This window comes from Opisthocomus hoazin, chromosome 5, assembly GCF_030867145.1.
Source record: "Opisthocomus hoazin isolate bOpiHoa1 chromosome 5, bOpiHoa1.hap1, whole genome shotgun sequence".
Taxonomy (NCBI): domain Eukaryota; kingdom Metazoa; phylum Chordata; class Aves; order Opisthocomiformes; family Opisthocomidae; genus Opisthocomus; species Opisthocomus hoazin.
The window spans coordinates 3,509,889-3,528,760 of NC_134418.1; the positions used below are offsets into that span (position 1 = coordinate 3,509,889).

General features: G+C 44.9%; 1 protein-coding gene across 1 annotated transcript in view; it reads left to right on the forward strand.

Annotated features, from left to right (window-relative positions):
• DDRGK1 (DDRGK domain containing 1) overlaps nucleotides 1-14,195 on the forward strand; it is a 40,160-nt gene extending 25,965 nt beyond the window's left edge. Inside the window, exons 5-9 of the mRNA XM_075420263.1 lie at nucleotides 2,998-3,120; nucleotides 5,258-5,296; nucleotides 9,817-9,873; nucleotides 11,266-11,314; nucleotides 12,649-14,195. Of these exons, the coding sequence (XP_075276378.1) occupies nucleotides 2,998-3,120; nucleotides 5,258-5,296; nucleotides 9,817-9,873; nucleotides 11,266-11,314; nucleotides 12,649-12,821 (441 nt within the window). The 3' untranslated portion in view covers nucleotides 12,822-14,195. The remainder of the gene's footprint in view (nucleotides 1-2,997; nucleotides 3,121-5,257; nucleotides 5,297-9,816; nucleotides 9,874-11,265; nucleotides 11,315-12,648) is intronic.
• Nucleotides 14,196-18,872: the final 4,677 nt, after the last annotated feature.

The following is an 18,872-nucleotide window of genomic DNA, read 5'->3' on the forward strand; positions in this document are numbered from 1 at the left end:
CATGCTTTACCACTTAACTCCACAGCAGTTAATGAGATCAGAGTGGGGAGAGGCAAAGAAACCCGACTGACGCAGATGTGGGGTTTTTTAATTTATATTTGAGCTGAGTGCCCCCTGTATGACTTGCATGAAGCAAGTGCTGGGCTGTTTCAGGAGCAGAGCCTGGGGTGCTGGGAGCGTTCCCGCGTGTGGGTTACGCATACAGACAGACTGGTTTTGTGGGAATGCAACCTGCCTAAATCTGACCTTGTACCTACCATGCAACTGCTGCATGACTTGGGCAAGTGAAAGAAGAGTGCTAGCATGATGGGGGGAAAAATAGCTGAGAAGAAGTTAGCAAACAGCCTGACTTTGCTAGGGTTCCCCCTGCTCATCTTCCACTGTGGTTGCAGGTTGCTTCTCCCAGTGCAGTCAGGCAAAGTCACCTCTCTTCTTGGCTTTGAACCAGCTTACAGTTTGCCTAAATCCTTCTTTTTCTACGGATCGAATCATTGGTGAATAAAGCATGTGAGGCTATGCAGGAAATGGCTGGGATTTTTAGTTATTAGATAAAAAAGCTTCTGGACATCCTTAGTGTTATGAAGGAGGCTACAGCCACCAGAAACAGGAGGCTTTGAGGGCTGGCACACCTCGAAGCAGCGGCTCACACCACCTGGAAATGCTCTGCTGATCGTAGCATCAAAATTTAGGAGCTGGAAAGCAAACTTATGTTGGCTTTTAGAGAGACTGCAAAAGAGGGACTGCTGACCGGGTGCTTTGCTAGTCTCACAGCAGAGATGCTTTTCTGTGTGTGTTGGAAATGGCAGTACTGATATTAATGTGCTGGTATGCTTTAATAAAATTGAAGGTACTGTTTTTCAAGGACGTAAGGAAGAGAGGAATGAGTCTTGTTCGTTTCTTATTAGACCTTCCAGAAACAGGAAATTATTTCTCAGTTTTTATTGCTGTCAGTTATAAATGGGACACTGTCTTCTGATTTATTTTTTTAAGAACAATCTAGAAATTATTTGCCAAAGCAATTTTTAGTGTATGTGATTTTTTATTTTTTTTTCTCATTTCAAATCCTGTTGAATTACAACCTCTGTAACAGACCAGGGAAAGAACCTTATTGTTGTATTTCCAGGATCAAAATTAAATTTAATGCACTTACTAGAAAAGAACAATTACTGTCCCTTCCAAATTAAATGTGGTTATGTTGTTCTTGGCACCTGTAGCACTTATGGGGGGGGGCGGGCGAAATCTACTGTTGGGCTTTTGCTAATAATCATTAAGGTGATGGATGACCCAGAAAATGGTCTTGTTTTGTCTGAAGAGTTTCCTCAGATCTGTAGATTTTTTTCATGAGATAGCCATTAAAAAATGTTTTTTGACTTTGCAGATTCAGTAAGATGCTTTCAGTCCCATTTTTCTCATATGTTGGTAGCTTTCCTTCTTGTGACTTTTTGGGAGTTTGATTAAATGCAGTTGGGACCAAATACACTTTCTTCTAGTTTTTTATTGAAGGGCAGCCCTCCCACGACCATTTCTGGTATCTTGCTGGTTTTGGCCTTACATGGCGTCTTTTGTAGTATGGACATTTTTCAATATACCTGATTACCTGTTCCTGTCTCTTCCTGGTTTAATGGCATGAGTGTTTGCTTTCCAGCCATTTAAGGAAGCCATTACCATATTAGTGTCAAAGATGTAGCATGGCAAGCATTTAGAAATCAATATAATTGTTCTTTAGGAGATCAATTCCTGTGCTAATAGTAAAGGAATGTCCAGAGATGGTTGGTGAAATCTGAAGAACTCATCTTTCAAAGTTTTAATCAAGCCTTTGCAACGTGATACCAACCAGAGGCCAGGCAAATTGGAATCTCGTTGTACCAGGTGCTGTACAAACATAAATTTCTCTGCAGAAGAAACCATTGTGAAAGGAAACATTTTTCTTCTCCGTGAGGTTAAATGTGTAAAGGTGTTTTGAAGAAGAGCAAAATAAATTTTAAAAGGAAATCATGGAAAGCTGCAAATTGATAAGCTCTCAGTAAAAACCTGTTCTTATCTGAAACAGATATTTTACAGGGGTGTTGGACCTAGATAACCTTTAAAGGTCCCTTCCAACCCAAAGCATTCTGATTCTATGATTTTTTTTAAGTGATCTATTACATTCCAAAACTTTTAATCGCCGTTTTCCTGTGTGAGTGTGCGACTATTCTACATTACCTACTATGCATCACCATTTCACTGATGTCGAGCTTGGGGTTTTCTGGGTTGGCTTTTGGGTTGTTGTTTTTTTTTTGACTTTAGCATTTCTTTCAGGGTAGGTAACTGAAAGTATTTTTATTGCAAATAACAAAAAACAGAGCCTGCAGGTTTTGGTTAACAATCAAACATGTAAAAAAACCTTTTTTTAATACAATCATGCCTTGTGTCCTATGCCTAAAATACTTTATACAGTTCTTTACATTCCATGTAGGCATAGTTTACTTGCATGTCGTAAGAAAGAGATTTCAGTTGAAACTCTCTTACAGGGCAGCTGCTTCTCCCACGCAGATGGACCCCAGTGTAACTTCACTATTCTTTGTGATCACTCCCAATGTACCCTAGTGCACATCAGAGCAGCACTGGGGCCAGTTACTGAAAATGTGGATGTTGCATCAACGTACAGTTAGGGGCAGGGCTTTCCTGTCACGGGATCTGCAGAAGAAACTGATTCATGCAAATTAAGAAAGCAGGTTCCTATATAAGAGTGGTTTTCTTCTCTGTGTCAGATGTGTTAAGAACCAGCCTAGGTGTCTTGTGTGCAAGCTTACACAACCATGTGAGATGGTTACTACCTTAAGGGTGGCTTGTGAAATTTATGATGCCATCGGGGGAGAACTTAGACTCATTTTAGAAACTTTATCTGCTGTCTGTCCTAGTAAAACCAGACTGCAGATAGAGAAGATGCTGCTTTACTTAAAACTAACCCTGACTTGGGGAGGAGCAAACTGACCACTTGTCATCTTTTCTGTCCAGGAAGAGGAACAAAGGAAGGCAAAGGAAGAAGAAGAGAAGAGAGAGTACGAAGAGTACCTGAAGCTGAAGGAGAGTTTTGTAGTTGAAGAGGAGGGAGTTGAAGAATCAATGACAGAGGAAGAGGTATGTATGTTAAGCTGTTACTGCAGTTTTCTTTATCTTTGTTAGACTCAGGTTGCCCTGACTGCATTCTGTCTCATGTGAAATGAACTTGAAAGTAGGAGTCAGCCAAATGTTTTTGCTTGTAAAAGCTAAATTCTATATATGACACAGGTTAACCTGAAGTATTTCCTGGGGAGTGCTACAGCCCCTCATTCCAAACTCATACAAATTAGAGTACTAAGGCAAATGCATATCACTGGAAATGAGTTCTTTTCTCCCTTAATGTAACGATTGAAATAACGCTCATCCTGGAAGTTGGATACTCTCTTGCTGTCCTCAGCTCTGCCCTACCCATATATAGTGGGCCAGATGAAAGCAAGGCTAAAAATGGAGTTTGGTAGTGCCCACATGTCTTGGGAGGAATTGCTTGGTTTTGGTTTTATTTTCTAGACCAGCGGAGCTGCTGTGAAATCAAATGACAAACCAAGCTCTTGTCTTAAAAGGTTTCTGTTAAGACAATTTACAGGACACAACCTAGGTGCTTGTGGGTTGTACACTGGAAAACTGGGCATTCAGTGTTGCAGACGATTGCTGTGGTTGGTAGTATTTCAAACTCCATGTAACATTCTAGCATGCTCCTCCTGCAGCTGCCTGCAGACGTGCTGCTGGGGATGGTGGTTGAAATGCGATACTTGACATAATATCACAGCAAACTTGAGAAAGTTCCACTGTTGTGGGAGGCAGCGTTCTTAGTCTGTCTGCTGAAAACCTGTTAGACTAATTTTAATTGCTATCAAATGCTGAAATTGCTCTTGGGTTGTAGCTGCCAAATTTGAGCTGTCCAGTGCATTTCATGAGAAGGATTTTTTTTCAGGGCCATGTGTTCGTTTGCGCTTAGCGTGACGGAGAGTGGCTTTGGGCTGAGGAGCTTGTAATGACTCAATACTACTTGACATTAGTCACAGGTTCTCACTGTGGACTCCTTTCCTTTGAGAGAAATTCCTCCCTGATGCTGGGATTAACACCAAGAAAAGTAGTACCTGGCGATGGGGAATTTCCTAAGATGCAGGCAACAGCGAAATGCTTACTTTCTGTGTGGAAAGTTCCTTCAAAAATGCGTGCCTGTCCTGTTAGAAGATCAGATTATAGCTAAAATATTAAATTGTTCTACTTTAGGCTCCCTTTAAAGCTGGAATTTGTTTACTGTCTGTGTTCCTGCAGCTGCCTGCCAAGGAGAAATTAATCTTTCTGTATGTGGGAACAGAGAAGGGTGTTCCTCACTCAAAAGAGCCTGGCAGGCAGTTGATGCCTGGATCTGAGCTTAAGATGTCTTTGGTAGGGATGGGGAGATACTGCTTTAAGAGCAGGTGATTTGAAAGTCATCTTCGAAGCAACCATAGGTACACAGTTACTTGCAGACACCACCCTTCTGCCTTGTAGTGGATAATGTGCTGAAGCATGTTAGTATCCTGTTACGACAGCTGACTCTGCCTTGTGTTGTTGAGGCTGGCATGCTGAAACTCATGCTGAAAATTAAAGTCCGGAGTCCAGAGCCAAGCAATTAATTAAGGCTGATTGATTTCCAGGGTTGCAGAGTGATTTGATCTCCTGTTAACTTAAATGTACATTGTTTGCATTGCCTTTGAAAATTGAGCCACTTCTATGAAAATGCCAGATTTCAGGTGTGTAGCTTTGAAAACGGCTCGAGCTTCCACATGTGTGATGCAGCTGTGTGCTGTGCTTGACCATCTGCATGAGCTGTCTCCTGAATCGTGCTGTACTTCATCTCTGTACAAAATGTCCTCAGTGGGTGTGTGTGACTTAATACACCGTGCACAAACTCACCCAGATGTGGTGATTTCAGGGTATGTATGATGTGAAGAACGAAAGATTCACAGACTTCCTTTCAGAAAATGCTTAAACACAAATTATGCTGGAGCCATATTCTGTCTTAGAAAATGCCTGTCATAAATTCCTAGTTAAGGTTAAATCTAGATATATTTGTTTTTTCCAGCTTAAAGTCTCGCTCAGTGTCTATGTTTAAAACTTTGGAAGTATGCAAGCTGAACGCTTTCTCTAATATTTGTGTTCGGCAAGTGTTTGATGCATTTAATGTTCATGAGTTTAAAATAACAGTTGTTTTCCTTGCTGTATCCAGTCTCGCAGCTTTCTAACGGAGTTTCTTGAATACGTTAAGGTAAGCTACCATTGGTCTTTCTCCTCTTTCCGTACTTGTTAGATTGTGTAAAATACCTTTGTCAGGGAGCGGAGTTGCACTAAGAAGGAAAATCTTTACTTCCTCTTTGATTTACTTAAATATTCAACAAGTAGCAAAAGTGATACCTTAGATAAAGTCTGCATTATTTGCTTAACCATGCATGAGCTTGTCCAGCATTGTTCTAATGGTTTGTAATTCTACCTGTATCTTGGCATTTTGGGGCGGGATTGTAGCTCTCGCCCTGTTTTAAAAGAACAGGCATTGTGAACTCTGCACCTGGTGGATCACCCTCAGCGTTTATGAACAGCAGCGTTTGCTGTCGTTTGGGATTCGGGACATTCAGGCTTTTCGTTTGTGAGCATCAGCCACTGATTTAGAAAACAGTCTCTACATGAATAAGAATTGCTGTACCAGCCTGTGGCCTGCCACGCGGGACGTGGGGGGCGGGTGTCTGAAGCACTGGCGTTGTACAGGTCAATCCAGCTTTTCCTGCGCTTTCTTTTCTTGTTTTTATCCGTGCGATTTGCGATGATGTCTTCACATTTGGAAGGCGTATTGAAGGAGAAGATCACCTGTTTTTAACAGGGCGTGCTAGTCCCCCTTTTACCGTATTGTGTGGTTGGTTATTTGAAACCTGTGGAGTCTTCACAAGGATTTCCACTTTTGATCTGTGAGGACAAGCGCTTCTTTCTCCACTATTGGTATATCAAAGGTCAAATGCATTTTTCTGCTCTTACTCTAACAATGTAATGCAAATCTTATGTTCTAATGAATCCCTTTTCTCCTTTACTGGAAATTGGACTCTTACCTGACAATGTATGGCATGTGTGTGAAAGGCTTCATGAGTAAGCAAATCACTTGCATACCTAGTGACGCCCTAATGATTTTGTTGATCCAGAACCTCGCGCTCTGGGCCAGCTTCGCTTGTCCATTACCCCAGGAAAAACCCAGAGTTACAAACAGATTTGTCTCATGGGTCACTCTCCTCAAGAAGTGAATCTGAGTGATTGCCATGCAAGTCTGAGCAACGGCTCGATCGTTCTAGAATCGCTGCAAAGCTACGGTGCCAGCATCTTCTGCTGCGCTGCTCTCCACCTCCCGGGTCACTGGCACTTTCGGTGTTGTATCCCTTGCCATCAGGCCACGGGGAGAGAGGCTGCTAGGTTTGTGTCTGTCAAGTGCTTTCTGATCAGCATGATCTCTGGGGGTGATTTGGAAATGTCTAAGCTAGTAGGACTCGGAGTTAGGACTTCATTGCTGCAGCCCAAATGAAAATAGCCCCTGTTCACTAACCAAGTCCCCAGCCTAAGTGGGTGAGACAGCTGAAGATAGATTGGAAAAGCTATGGGTGACATGTTTAAAGGGCCTAAGTAAAACCATGGAGTGATGGTGAACCATTGGATGGCACATTTCATTTTGGAGCTGTGCAGCGAGCTCAATATTCTGTTTTCCACAGAAGCCAGAGAGATTTCTTTGAAGTGGCCATGTCTGTTACGACCACCCTCTGTTTCAATTACTGACTGTGGAAATGGACTACATGGCACGGTGTGATCCCAGTTCACCCGTTCCCATCTAAGGCTTTCAAGATACTGCCAGGCTGTGGATTAAGGAAAATGTGCTGTTCTTTATTGATAAACAAGCTGCCCTAACAGCAGGTAGAACAACAGGATATTTCAGTGTCCCTTGGGACCTCCCGTGAAAATTGGGAGGGTTTCCAAGGGCTAACACTGCAGGGTCTGATTCTGCCCGTTGCCCCGGTGGTTGTGATGGATGGAACAGATTAGTCACAAACTCTCAGTTCGGTGTTTAAGCACATATGTATAGTTTTATATTAGTCACTTCTACTTGACGTCAGAGAAGTTAAGCACAGGCTGAGAACCTAATTCAGCAGTGCTTTGACACCTGATTTCCTATGTAGAGGTGAGTTGCAGAACTGGGGCATTGCTTTCTTTTACAGGTTTAAGGGGTTTTTCTAATCTTGAAAGTATGCTTAATATATAGATTATGTATTGCCCTCATCTTCTGTTCTATTCACAGAAAAAAGCATTGACTTATAGGAAGAAGCAGTGCTAAGCTGCTTGTAGCTGTCTGAAAAATGTATAAATTAGAAGAGCAATTGGCATTTTGAAAAACTAAAATTTAATTTAGCTCTTCTGTTGAATAACTTATTTTACTGGAATAAAAGACTGGAGATATCTCACCCCATGCTTCATTCCTAAGGGTGTTTGAAATAAAATGCAGCCTCTTTTCTCCAGCTCTGCCTTGTGGGATTGTTTTAGATGGGATTTTTCTTAGAGGCAGCAAAAGGATTGACACCCCTCAGTTCTGCTTTTCTGAAAGCTGAGCATCTCCCTTCCTTTGGGGACCCCACAACCCCTTTGACCCACGTTACACCTCAGGCTGCAGTGTTGTCTCTGCTGCTGTTGCCATCCTGCGTGTTTGCTGCTTACAGTGGCCGGTCCTCAAGTCACAGACCTGACTGCTCTGCTCTCAGAGGAGCAGAATAACCAGTTCTCAACAGGAGCCTTATGGTTTTACTTCACAGTGCTGTAGATGCACGACACACCTTACCAACCAGCGCCGGGGCTCTCCGAGTGCTTCAGAAAAAGATTAATAATGAAGTGGGCAGAGGTTAAAGAGTGGCTGAGCGGTTCCCTTGCCGTGCAACCCTAGCTCTGTTGGCCCAGGGAAGCAGGAGCCTGCGCTTTGTCCATCACACTGTTGTCACGCTGTTCTCACCTGGCTTGCCAGTGCATCACTGAGTGCATCTGAAGTAGAGCCAGTGAATGGAAGCGTCAATCTGCATTTAAAAGAAATAGCGAAGGACTTGGAGGTTTTACCTGTGTTTATTTTTTCTTTAAGAAAAATGACGCTTACAAGATCAGGAAAAAACGTCCTGCTCATCGTGATCCTGGGAGCTCTTGCTATGTTTCATCCCTTGCTGAGGACAGCAGCAGAATTGTACCTAAAAGTGAATGGATTCAGTGAAGTGTAGATGTGTATATGTTGCTCTATGAAAGTTAAGCCTGTCTCTAAAACGTGAAGCATGTGGTGAAGGGTTTCGCTGGCTTGGGACCTCACAGTGTCGTTATATTTCAGGGTTTGTGGGGAGCGCATCCCAATTCCACCCCACCCTCTGGACTTCTATTCACAGCAGGATCTGTCTTGAAAAGTTTCCAGTAAATGTGGTCGTTTAGGGTGAATATCTTCCATTGAAGGTTTAAGTCCTGGTTTTCTTGTTTATGTGGCTTTACACACCGCCCCCCCCCATCCTTTTAAAAGAAGATGTGACGAATCTTGGCAGTTCCCAGCTCTGAGAACTGAATTCCATGGACTGGTTCCAATTCCATGCGTTCAGTCCATGTTATTCAGTTCTCTAGCTTGGCTGCATCAAACTTCACAACTACTAAGTCTGTGTGTGGCTTTTTTTGTCTGATTTTATTAATGAAAAATATTCATCTATTTCAGCGTTTCTGTTTCTTCACTGTCCTTCAAGTGTACTCTCTAGATCAGAAACAAATGCATTTATCGTTTGAAGTATTGCATCTGATAATGTAAATGTAGCTCTCATGGCCATACATATATGGCTCTTAAGAAGCCGGTCCAGAGTGTTAACTGAAGAGTTTTCAAAAGTTGTATATTTTCCAAGCTCCTTACAAACGGTCCATCCTTTTACTGCATCTAAACAGATGCGTTTTGGAAACTTTTGCAGATAAGAAAACAGGAACCAGGTAGCTCCCAGCAAGTGCCCCAGGTGTTTTCCCTGCAGTACTCTGGAGCTACAGAGAAGCCTAAAACCAGCTGTGAGCAGCGGTGACTGCGTCCTGACTGAGAGGCTGCAGTACGAATCTCTTTCAAAAGCGAGATGAAAATTTGCAGTTCCTGCTTCTGTCTCTGTTCTCGGAGATCGCGGTGCTGCCTGCGCGGGAGTGTGCTGGCAGTGCGCTTCCAGCACTGGCAATTTTAATAAGGTGTTCACTTGCTTAGGAAGATTATTGTGGCATTAATACATGTGGCATTAGTAAAACAGACTAAAGCATTTAATGCTGCCAGTCTTGTCTGGATTTTTATGTATACCAGTGATCATTTTAAAGGTACTTTGAAACATCTCTCAGGCAAAAAGGGAGCTTGCTGAAGCATACTGGAAATTAGAGGTGGCAGTTGAGAAACTCACCTGGCAGGGAGAACAGAGCCATGGCTGTTCATTGTGCTTGTGCTCATCCTGTCCTCCTAACGTAAGAAAAGGCTCAGGATGAACATTGGCAAATGTATTTGAGTCTTCACGTAAGTGGGTCAGAGCATCTGATCTTTCTGCAGAGCAGACCGGTTTAAGTAACTTAAGTTACAGTTTTTCATCAGAGAAGAATGCTTACTAGGAAGAGTTAGGTAGAATGACAGGTTCTACTTCGTCTGTTAAATGCATTTTTAATTTGAAAATTAAAGAAATAGGCTAACCCTCTAATGTATCAACTGCATGTAACTCCTGTTTGTTTCCATAGAAAACAAAGGTAATCCAGCTGGAGGACTTGGCTTCCCATTTGGGTTTAAGAACACAGGTAAGTACTAACTTTTGGGGTGCAGGTGCAAGAAATGTGTTCAAAATGATAGGAGAGAAAGTGAGTAAAGAAAAGTAACATCTATGAAAGTGTCTTGACATTACTGAAAATGCTCGGATTTTGGTGAAGTTCAGCAAAATTAGCCTTAAAAATGTGGCCATTCATCAAAGTACCATCCAGCCAGTGAAGGACTGTTAGCTTACAAGATTGTTTCAGTGAAAAGTGCTCCATCTGCCTCTTGCACAGCTGCCTGTTGGCTAATGGGTCCTGTAGTGTTTGCAAATCTAGTAATAGAGCAATTCAGGGTACTTGGGAATCAAAAGCAAAGCTAGAAGCAAAGACAGATGCTGCCTGCATAATTGGACAATGTTGTTATGTTTGCAGACAATCAATAGATGAGGTGTTTCGCTCCAGTTGTTTGTGTGTTCTTAGAACATTAAAGAATTTGTATCTTCTGGTGGGTTACTTAAGAGTATTGTCCCTCTAAACACCATACAAGCCTGTCAAAGTGAGCTCATGGTGTGAGCTCTAGACCCCCATACTCCTTCTTTTCTTGCCCCCCATCCTCTTTTTATTCTCTAAACATTCTGTGTTTTGACTCTTAAGAATAGCCATGGCTTGGTTTATTTTAATTTGAGCACATTTGACATGTATTTGTAAGTGAGCAGTGTTTTCTGTTGTTCTGTACCTCATCTGGTCTTGGGGTGCCCCTATACAGCAGCTTACGCTGCTGTAGGTCCCAGCTGCTGTGCCCCTGCCTCTCTCTTAGACCAGAACTTGATTTCGGCATGCAGTGAGCCAGTTAAGGGAATCTGTCTGGTTGAAGTCTATAAACTGTAACTTGCTTCTGCAGCCACATAAAGGCAGGAAAGGGAAAGAGGCAGAACTGTGGAAAACAGGCCTAGATACTAGCTTAAGGTGTAGTGGAACTGTGTGCTTGGACTAATTATAGAGTTAACCCAGCAATAAATTCAACAAGTTGTTCTTTGAATTGGTGCAAGAGGTTTCCTCTTAAATGGAGCAGGGAAAAAAAATATTAAAAGCTCTGGCATGTATTGAGTGTAGCCAGGTTCTTGGAGAAGGACCTCAGTGTACTTCATGGGACTCGCATGTTGCATTGGCACTATACAGCCTTTCCCTGGGAAGATGTGGCAGTTAAAGTCTCTTTGGGGGCTAGGGAATTTATCTGAACACCCCAAAATGCAGAAACTCACTTCATGCTGCTAAGACTTACTGCATCTGTCTATGTGGAAATATTGGTGTATATTCTTCACTGAAGTCTTTAGGCTGGGGAATTAAATGTAAGCCTCCATCTGTGGTTTATCTGAACACGTGAAATGTTTTTTGCCTCCCTCTTGATCAGTTTGTTGTTTCTTTTTCCCTTCTGAACAGGATGCAATTAACAGAATCCAGGACCTGATGGCAGGTGGCACTCTGACAGGTGACGGCCAGAACACAAAGGGGATTTTATTTTAGCTGGTGGATAGATGGTGCAGGAAATGCCTTCACTATGGTAGAGAGGGTCTTCCAGTGTAATTTCTGTTTTCAACTGTAGAAGATCCTAGTAGGACTTGATAAATAGAAATTTCTACTATCCCTGCTTCAGCTGCTGTGAAATTACTCTTTAAAGCACAGCAGGATGCGATCACTCCTATGACAGATGGGGTGATACAGAGGTGGGGGTGGCTGTCCCCAGCAGGTCTGCAACCAACACAAGGTTCTGCATGTTGATTGAGCCCTGCTGCAGGCCTTCAAGGGTTGCCGAGCAGCCAGCTGCAAATGATGCCTTCTGAAATCTGAATCTGAAAGAAGAGCTTGGGTCTTTTGGGGTGGTTTGCAAGCCTGTTCGAAAGGCGCTGTGGCTAAAGCCAGTACCAGGCTACGGCACGCTGTGGGAGAAGCAAACATCCCAGAGCACTGCAGGATGCTGCAGTAAGTGAAGTGCTTGTTCCTAGCCACGTACCCACGCAATCAAAGTTGGAATGTGAGCAGAGACTGAGCATGTGGGTAGCTCCCTGTCCGAACAAGTCTGTTTTATTGCTAGGCAGTCTTTTTCTTTCCGAGGATTAAGTAAGGGAAGGTGCCAGTGCAAACATTTACTGACCTGATAGCGTGGTCGTGGCTGGGAAACAGCTGTCTTGGTGGGTACGTGTGGATAGCCCCATTCGAGTGGCCTAGTAGTGCTCAGAGTCAAAGCGTAAGGATGTGTCCTGTCCTGGCAGTGTCTGTGGCCCAGCAGGCAGGCCGGTGAGGCCCTCGGCCTTGCGTTTGATCCTGTAACGCGTTAAGAACAGAGAGGTCCGTTCTCACACTCAATGGAGCAACCGAAATACCGAAACTGAGCTTCGTTCCTTTTTGGAGGGTAAATTGGAATGGCTGAGCTGGAGCCCATGGGGTCTCTGAATCGCCTCCAGGACCCTCCTGCTGCTCTGCCTTTCTCTACCAGCTGCCCAGGCCCAGAACATCGGCGCCGAAACTGTGTCCCTGAAGTAGATGCCGTGCTGCTCCCAACTAGCTGCACGCACTGAAAAGGCTGCGTTACTCTGAACGAAATTAGTCTCACCGAGGCCCTCGGCTATTGTCATAGCCCTGCTCAAAGACCCAACAGTGGAGAGGAGATAAAAGCCTGGCTGCTAGCACGTTGTTCTGCCTGCCCTAGATATGAAATGCGGCCTCAGCAGTTTGAACCTCCCTTCCAAAAGAAGGGACTGATGTCTGTCGGGAAGTGAGAGGAGCCAAAGTGCTGACTTCAAGGTCCTTTCTTTCCCCCCGTAGGTGTGATTGATGACAGAGGAAAGTTCATCTACATCACTCCAGAGGAGATGGCTGCCGTGGCTCAGTACATCAGACAGAGAGGACGAGTCTCCATCGCAGAGCTGGCCCAAGCAAGCAATTCCCTGATCAACCTCCAGCCTGACAGCCGAGCCGTTGCTCCCACTGTGGCATGAAATCTTGGCGTGAGAAAAACACAGCGGGAGTTTAACCTTTTCATGAATAAAACAAGAACCCCACTGGTCCATTCACAGTGCTTGAAGACAGGATGCTCTTTTTAAGTATCAACTGCAAGAATTGATCAGGGGTTTTGCTTTTGATTGTGTTAGAGCTGGTATAAAATAGGGCAGTCTTTTGTACAAGAGAAGCTAGCCAAGAACTTGGGGCTAAAACACTCTGATGCACCTGGACCCCAGCAATATCAGTAATTTTTACATGGTTACTTCATCGTGGTAGCCAGTCTCATGTGTCTCTACCCAAACTTTTTATGGTTTCCAGATTCCGATATCTGTATCAAATACATTTTGTTTTGATTGTGTTTGGGATCCTCCAGACTTGCTCTGCACTTACGGAGCTGTGTAACTTTGTGGCAATGACATATACAGCCCAGAATAATAGGTGTGTAGGGGTGAGGCTTGCAGACTTTGTCTTCTGTATCAGCGTTGGAAGCACAGAGTAAAAAGAAAATACTGCAAGTGTGTCTGTTCGTACTGAAATAGATACTGAAACTCCAGAAATGTGACAACTTCCAGAAGTTATTGCAGAAAACTTTTGCTGTATAAATATGTTTTGCTTCGTTTATATAATTTAAAAAGTTTGCTTGCAGCCAACCTCTGCTATTTTTCTGTAGCCAAGAGACAGAAACGGCTCCAGGGAAAGGCTAGCTCGCCTCATGTATTGTGCAGGCCAATTCTGCTGATACCAACCAGCTTCTGATGATTCATCCTTTTGAAGTGAGAGCCAGCTCAGTGTGTCTGAAGGCCTCAGACACCCCCGCCCCATGGCCTTTGTGTTCTGGATGGGGTTTTTTTTTAAAAATGCACTATGAGTCATGCAATTGATGTTAGAAGTTATTATTAATATATTAATTGCAGGGGTCAGTGTATTTCCTGCATAAAATTTTTTTTAATAGCCTAATTGATGCTCTGTTAATTCTCCTTCCTGAAATCAGCAGAATCTGTTGTGGATATACAGTAATTGGGGAGGGCAAGAGAGGCTGGTTTTGCCTCTGCCAAGCTTAGAGATCACTTGAGTAGACCAAAAGCTGTGTTATCAGTGAGATGAGGTAGCAGTGAAACAATGGAAGGAAGCGTATTTCCTTTTCAGTCTCTGCGCTGCTGCTGGACCCGATACTCTGCAGGAGTGCCGAGTTACAGTGCAGCACCACACGATGTGAAAGATCAGTACGTCGTCACTGGGCTGCAGAGATTACTTGAGATTTGAGGCTTGCAAAGTCTCTCAATAATTCAAAATTTGATTTTGCCATGATTTTTTTTTTGTTCTGTCTTAAACTGTTCTTGCATAAAATAAACATTTGTGAAAGAATTGCAGAGATTTGTAACCTGAGATATTTTTTAATGTATTAAAGGATTTTATGAGATAAAGGAGCAAGCCAGCAATGCCAGAAACTCCAGTGTGCCAGTCAAAGACCAGAAGTATTCCATTAAATCCCCTGAAATCACTCCAAAGCACACTCCATTTCTGTGAAAGTAACCAATAACGCCACCTCCACCGTGCTGCACAAGCTTGCTTCCTGGCTCCTAGGAGAACTGCACCAGCAAAACTGCCCTGCCGCTTTAGCTAGGCCAGCAGTCCGCCGAGACTCGTGTGTGCAGTCTCCTTTCGCACGCTTCTGTGTCCTAGCTTGCACAAGATTGGTGTCTTGAAATGGTCTGAATTATTTTTGTATGACATTATTGGAGTTCCACAGGGCTGTGCCAAAGCCAGACGGGTTGTTTGTGATTCGGTGACAGGTCGCAGAAAGACCGATGAAAAGCTGCGGTTTGAAGGAGGTGCTAGGCAGAAGGCGGCTATGGCAAAGAATTATTGTGAGCCAAGTTCATGGTCCATCAGAGGGCTCTCACAATAATGGGTGTCTCGAAGTGCCACTTGCCTAAGATCTGGTTTTGAGCTTGACAGGAGTGTTTCCATTGTAAGTGGAGCAAGGCAAGATAGCCAGAGCGAGAGATGGGTCACCAAACAAGTTTTCTAGATCTTTCTGCATGTTATCTGCTTTCATGGGAGACTAAATTGAACCTGTGGGTCCCTGCGAGCACAGAGGTCATACGTGACACTAGGGTTCGGGGCGTCTGTGCTTGCCTTTATCCGTGATTCCCTGCTAGGGATTTCCAATACTGTATTTTGGACCTGACAAATTCTTAGTATTGTGGTTTTTGACCTTTTAGAAGGCGTGGTGGCGATGGGTTGACAGTTGATAATCTTTGTGGTCTTTTCCAGCCTTAATGATCACAGAATCACAGAATGGTCGGGGTTGGCAGGGACCTCTGGGGGTCACCCAGCCCAACCCCCTGCCCAAGCAGGGTCACCCACAGCAGGCTGCACAGCATCGCGTCCAGGTGGGTCTGGAATATCTCCAGAGAAGGAGACTCCACAGCCTCCCTGGGCAGCCTGGGCCAGGGCTCCGGCACCCTCAGAGGGAAGAAGTTCTTCCTCATCTTCAGCTGGAGCTTCCTCGGCTTCAGTTTGTGCCCATTGCCCCTTGTCCTGTTGCTGAGCACCACTGAAAAGAGCGGAGGTTGTGAAGTTACTGTATGGAAACAGGAGCACAGGTCTGGTGGTGGGCTTCGGAAGAGCTAACGTCGCCTGGCTTGGCCATGTCATAGTCTCAGATGAAGCATCAGCCAGGATAAGATGTGACCACGTAGCTGTGCCAGCAGCTGCTCTGTCCTCTGTCCCCCTCTCCCACCGCTTCCATTCCCGTTCTTTGCACCCGCCTGCATCGCATCAGTGTTCGGGAAAACTCGTTTCGCGTGTATTGGTTTTGGGTACTGTGTGATCTGCACAGTGTGAACTGAGAGGGCAGCCGCTTATATGAGCCATATAAAAAAAAAAAATGGGGAAAAAATATAGCTAACAAAAAGCAGATGTAGGCTGCTAACTCCTATGAAGACTTGGGCAGAAGGAGACTGTGCTCTGCCTTGGAGAAGTTGTCTCTCTTGGTCGGATTTCCTAGGTCGCTGCTGAGCCCAAGCCCGCAGGAGGTGAGGACAAACGGGTGCTGGTGCTCAGACCCATAGGTCCCGCTCAGCCCCGTGCCTCGGGCAGCAGCCACCACTGAAATTGTAACTAGTTTTTCTATTAAAAAGCGGATATGCTGTTTTCTGGGAACCCGCTTACGGAGTCCAAAAAAAGTTTAAAACCTTGAATACAACTCCTTCAGGCCATTTGTTTGGATGGTTTATAAACGAAGCAGTTCAAACGTGTGCTGCTTCTCAAATCTGTGTTCGTGGTTTTTCTGTGTGGAAGTGGAGGGGGAAGAAATTCAGGGCTGTGCCCCAAAAATTATTTCACTGAAAGAATCCATAAACCATGTGATAACTCAGATTTTATATATCCCATGAGAAGCGATCACAGAATGTTCGGGGTTGGAAGGGACCTCTGTGGGTCACCCAGTCCAACCCCCTGCTGAAGCAGGGTGATGCCTAAGGGGAGGGCACTGCTGGCAGTGATTTAGGGGACACCCCCATGTGTCGTGGCCACAGCCAAGAAGGGGGACGTCCTCGGGGCCCTGGAAAATTTCACGGGGTCAAGCACAAGCCCCAGCCACCGCGGTGACCTGTGTCAGCCTGCTCCCCTCCATCACCGCTGGCGCGGTGAGCGGTGAAACGGTAAACGCTGTAAGAGGGTAAAACACCAGGATGCCCTGTAGATTTTGGGTGTTCTGAATTCATGAGCGTTTAAAAGCTCCTCAGGGACTGCTTTCGTTGGAGTATCTGCCATCTTCAAAATGTAAACACATACCAAAGTTTCTCAGATGTTTTGGTGAGCGAGCGTTGGCTGTCGGTAGCTCGCGACTACGAACCGGTACGGTGCTGGGCTCTGCCCCGGCTCTGCGCTGAGGGATGATCCGTATGCAAATCCCTCATTAAAATTAGCTCGGGGCAAAGCCGCCTACTCCCACTACCCCTTGGTTAGAGGCAGGATGGTTTCGATGTTTGGCTTCCTGCTGCTTTGTCCAATCTACTTTTATTATTTTTAAAAAGCTGGAAGATCCCCCCCTATCATTTGGCTTTAAAAAAATAAAAATCCCGTTTTTCCGTTCAACTTTGCCCATGCATTATGCAGCATTTATCACCGCGTTTCTCCTCTCTGAAGTAGAACAGGATCTGCCAGGTACTCTGCGTGTACATGGAAGGAATATTAATAATAATTACTAGTTCATCTGAGCAAGCTTGTCCTAATTTTGCCATTTCACCCCAAGGCAAAGGCCCAAAAAATGAGATTGAAAAATGTGGTTTTGTATCACACAAGGCGAGATCTAATCCAGGACAATGCCAGCTTCTTTAGCAGGAGTCTCCGTGAGAGAATATGGTTTATGTGAAGCATTTACAGGTCATAAAAATGCGAAAGCAACAAATGTCACGTTTTAATTTTACTTGTGATACGAGTTTTAGAGCCCATCGGACTCATGGTTTGCAGCTTTTCTCTGTAACTATGGATACTAGCAACAGATTTGGGGTGGTTTGTTGTTGTTTGGGGTTTCTTTTTAATTGATGTTGTGTGTTGATCCTTGTAGGAAAATGCTAAATATCACAAGATGGCAGCGAATCACGAAGCTGCAGTCTCCCCCTCTGCACAGGAACTGCCACGTTCCAGATTCTCAGATAATTTTTCTTTTTTAACCCCAAAAGCAAATTCAGAGCGTTAATACCGATCTGTGGCTTGAATGCAAGGATCCCCGCAAAAAAAGCTGGTATCCAGGGGAAGTTTTTTGCCCGAAGCACTGTAGCAATGGGACCAAATTCTTTTCATCTTCTCTGATTAAAAAAAAAAAAAAAAAAAAAAAGAGAAAAGTAAATTCAAGTTAAAAAAGGGACGGGGAAAAAAAAAATCCCCTTCCTGCCCTGTAGACAAAGGAACACTTTATGATCTCTGTGGATACATCTGCGTTCATCGCATGTGACATTTTCTGTCCCTGGGGACGAGTCATTCGTATCTGTTCATGTGGGGAAACCAAGAGAGGCATCAGCTACGCTGCTGTTTGGAGCCCTTTTCTGGAGGGGCCTGGGACGGGGCCCCGCAGCAGCAGTGGCTCAGCTGCTCCAGATTTATCTTCGCCTTCTGAACGGTGTCCAGTTCTGGGCTCCCCAGTTCAAGAAAGATGAGGAGCTACTGGAGAGAGTCCAGCGGAGGGCTACGAGGATGAGGAGGGGACTGGAGCATCTCTGCTACGAGGAGAGGCTGAGGGAGCTGGGCTTGTTCAGCCTGGAGAAGAGAAGGCTGAGAGGGGACCTTAGAAATGCCTCTAAATATCTGCAGGGTGAGGGTCAGGAGGACGGGGCCAGACTCTGTTCAGTGGTGCCCAGCGACAGGGCAAGGGGCAATGGGCACAAACTGAAGCAGAGGAAGTTCCAGCTGAAGATGAGGAAGAACTTCTTCCCTCTCAGGGTGACGGAGCCCTGGCCCAGGCTGCCCAGGGAGGCTGTGGAGTCTCCTTCTCTGGAGATATTCCAGCCCCGCCTGGACGCGGTGCTGTGCAGCCTGGTCTGGGTGACCCTGCTTGGGCAGGGGGTTGGACTGGGTGACCCACAGAGGTCCCTGCCAACCCCGACCATTCTGGGATTCTGTGATTCTTCACCCTTCAGAAAGCTGAAGACTGGTTTGGTGGTGAGACAGAGGAACTTCTCCAGGTTTCTTTGTTGACCAGTAACCCAATTCATTTCCCTTTTGAGTCAAAGATCTGCACTTCCCTTTCTGATGCCAGATAACCCCCCCTCCCCCCCAACCCAGCCTAGCTCATCTCCTCCCAAAAGCGCCTGCACAGCTGTTTGATGTTCTCAAAAGTGCTGAGCTTGCATGTAATATCAAGGCAAACAAACTTCTGCTGACTGCATCTGAAATCGTTGAACGTCTGGCCTGGCCTGCCCCATCAGTAGGGGAGGCTGCAAAGAAAAACACCGCCCAAGAAGAGTCAGTTCTGGAGACAGATCATGACTTGGAAGCCCGGTTTGGCTGTGCTCAGGGCTCCTCAGCTGAGGATCTGGCCC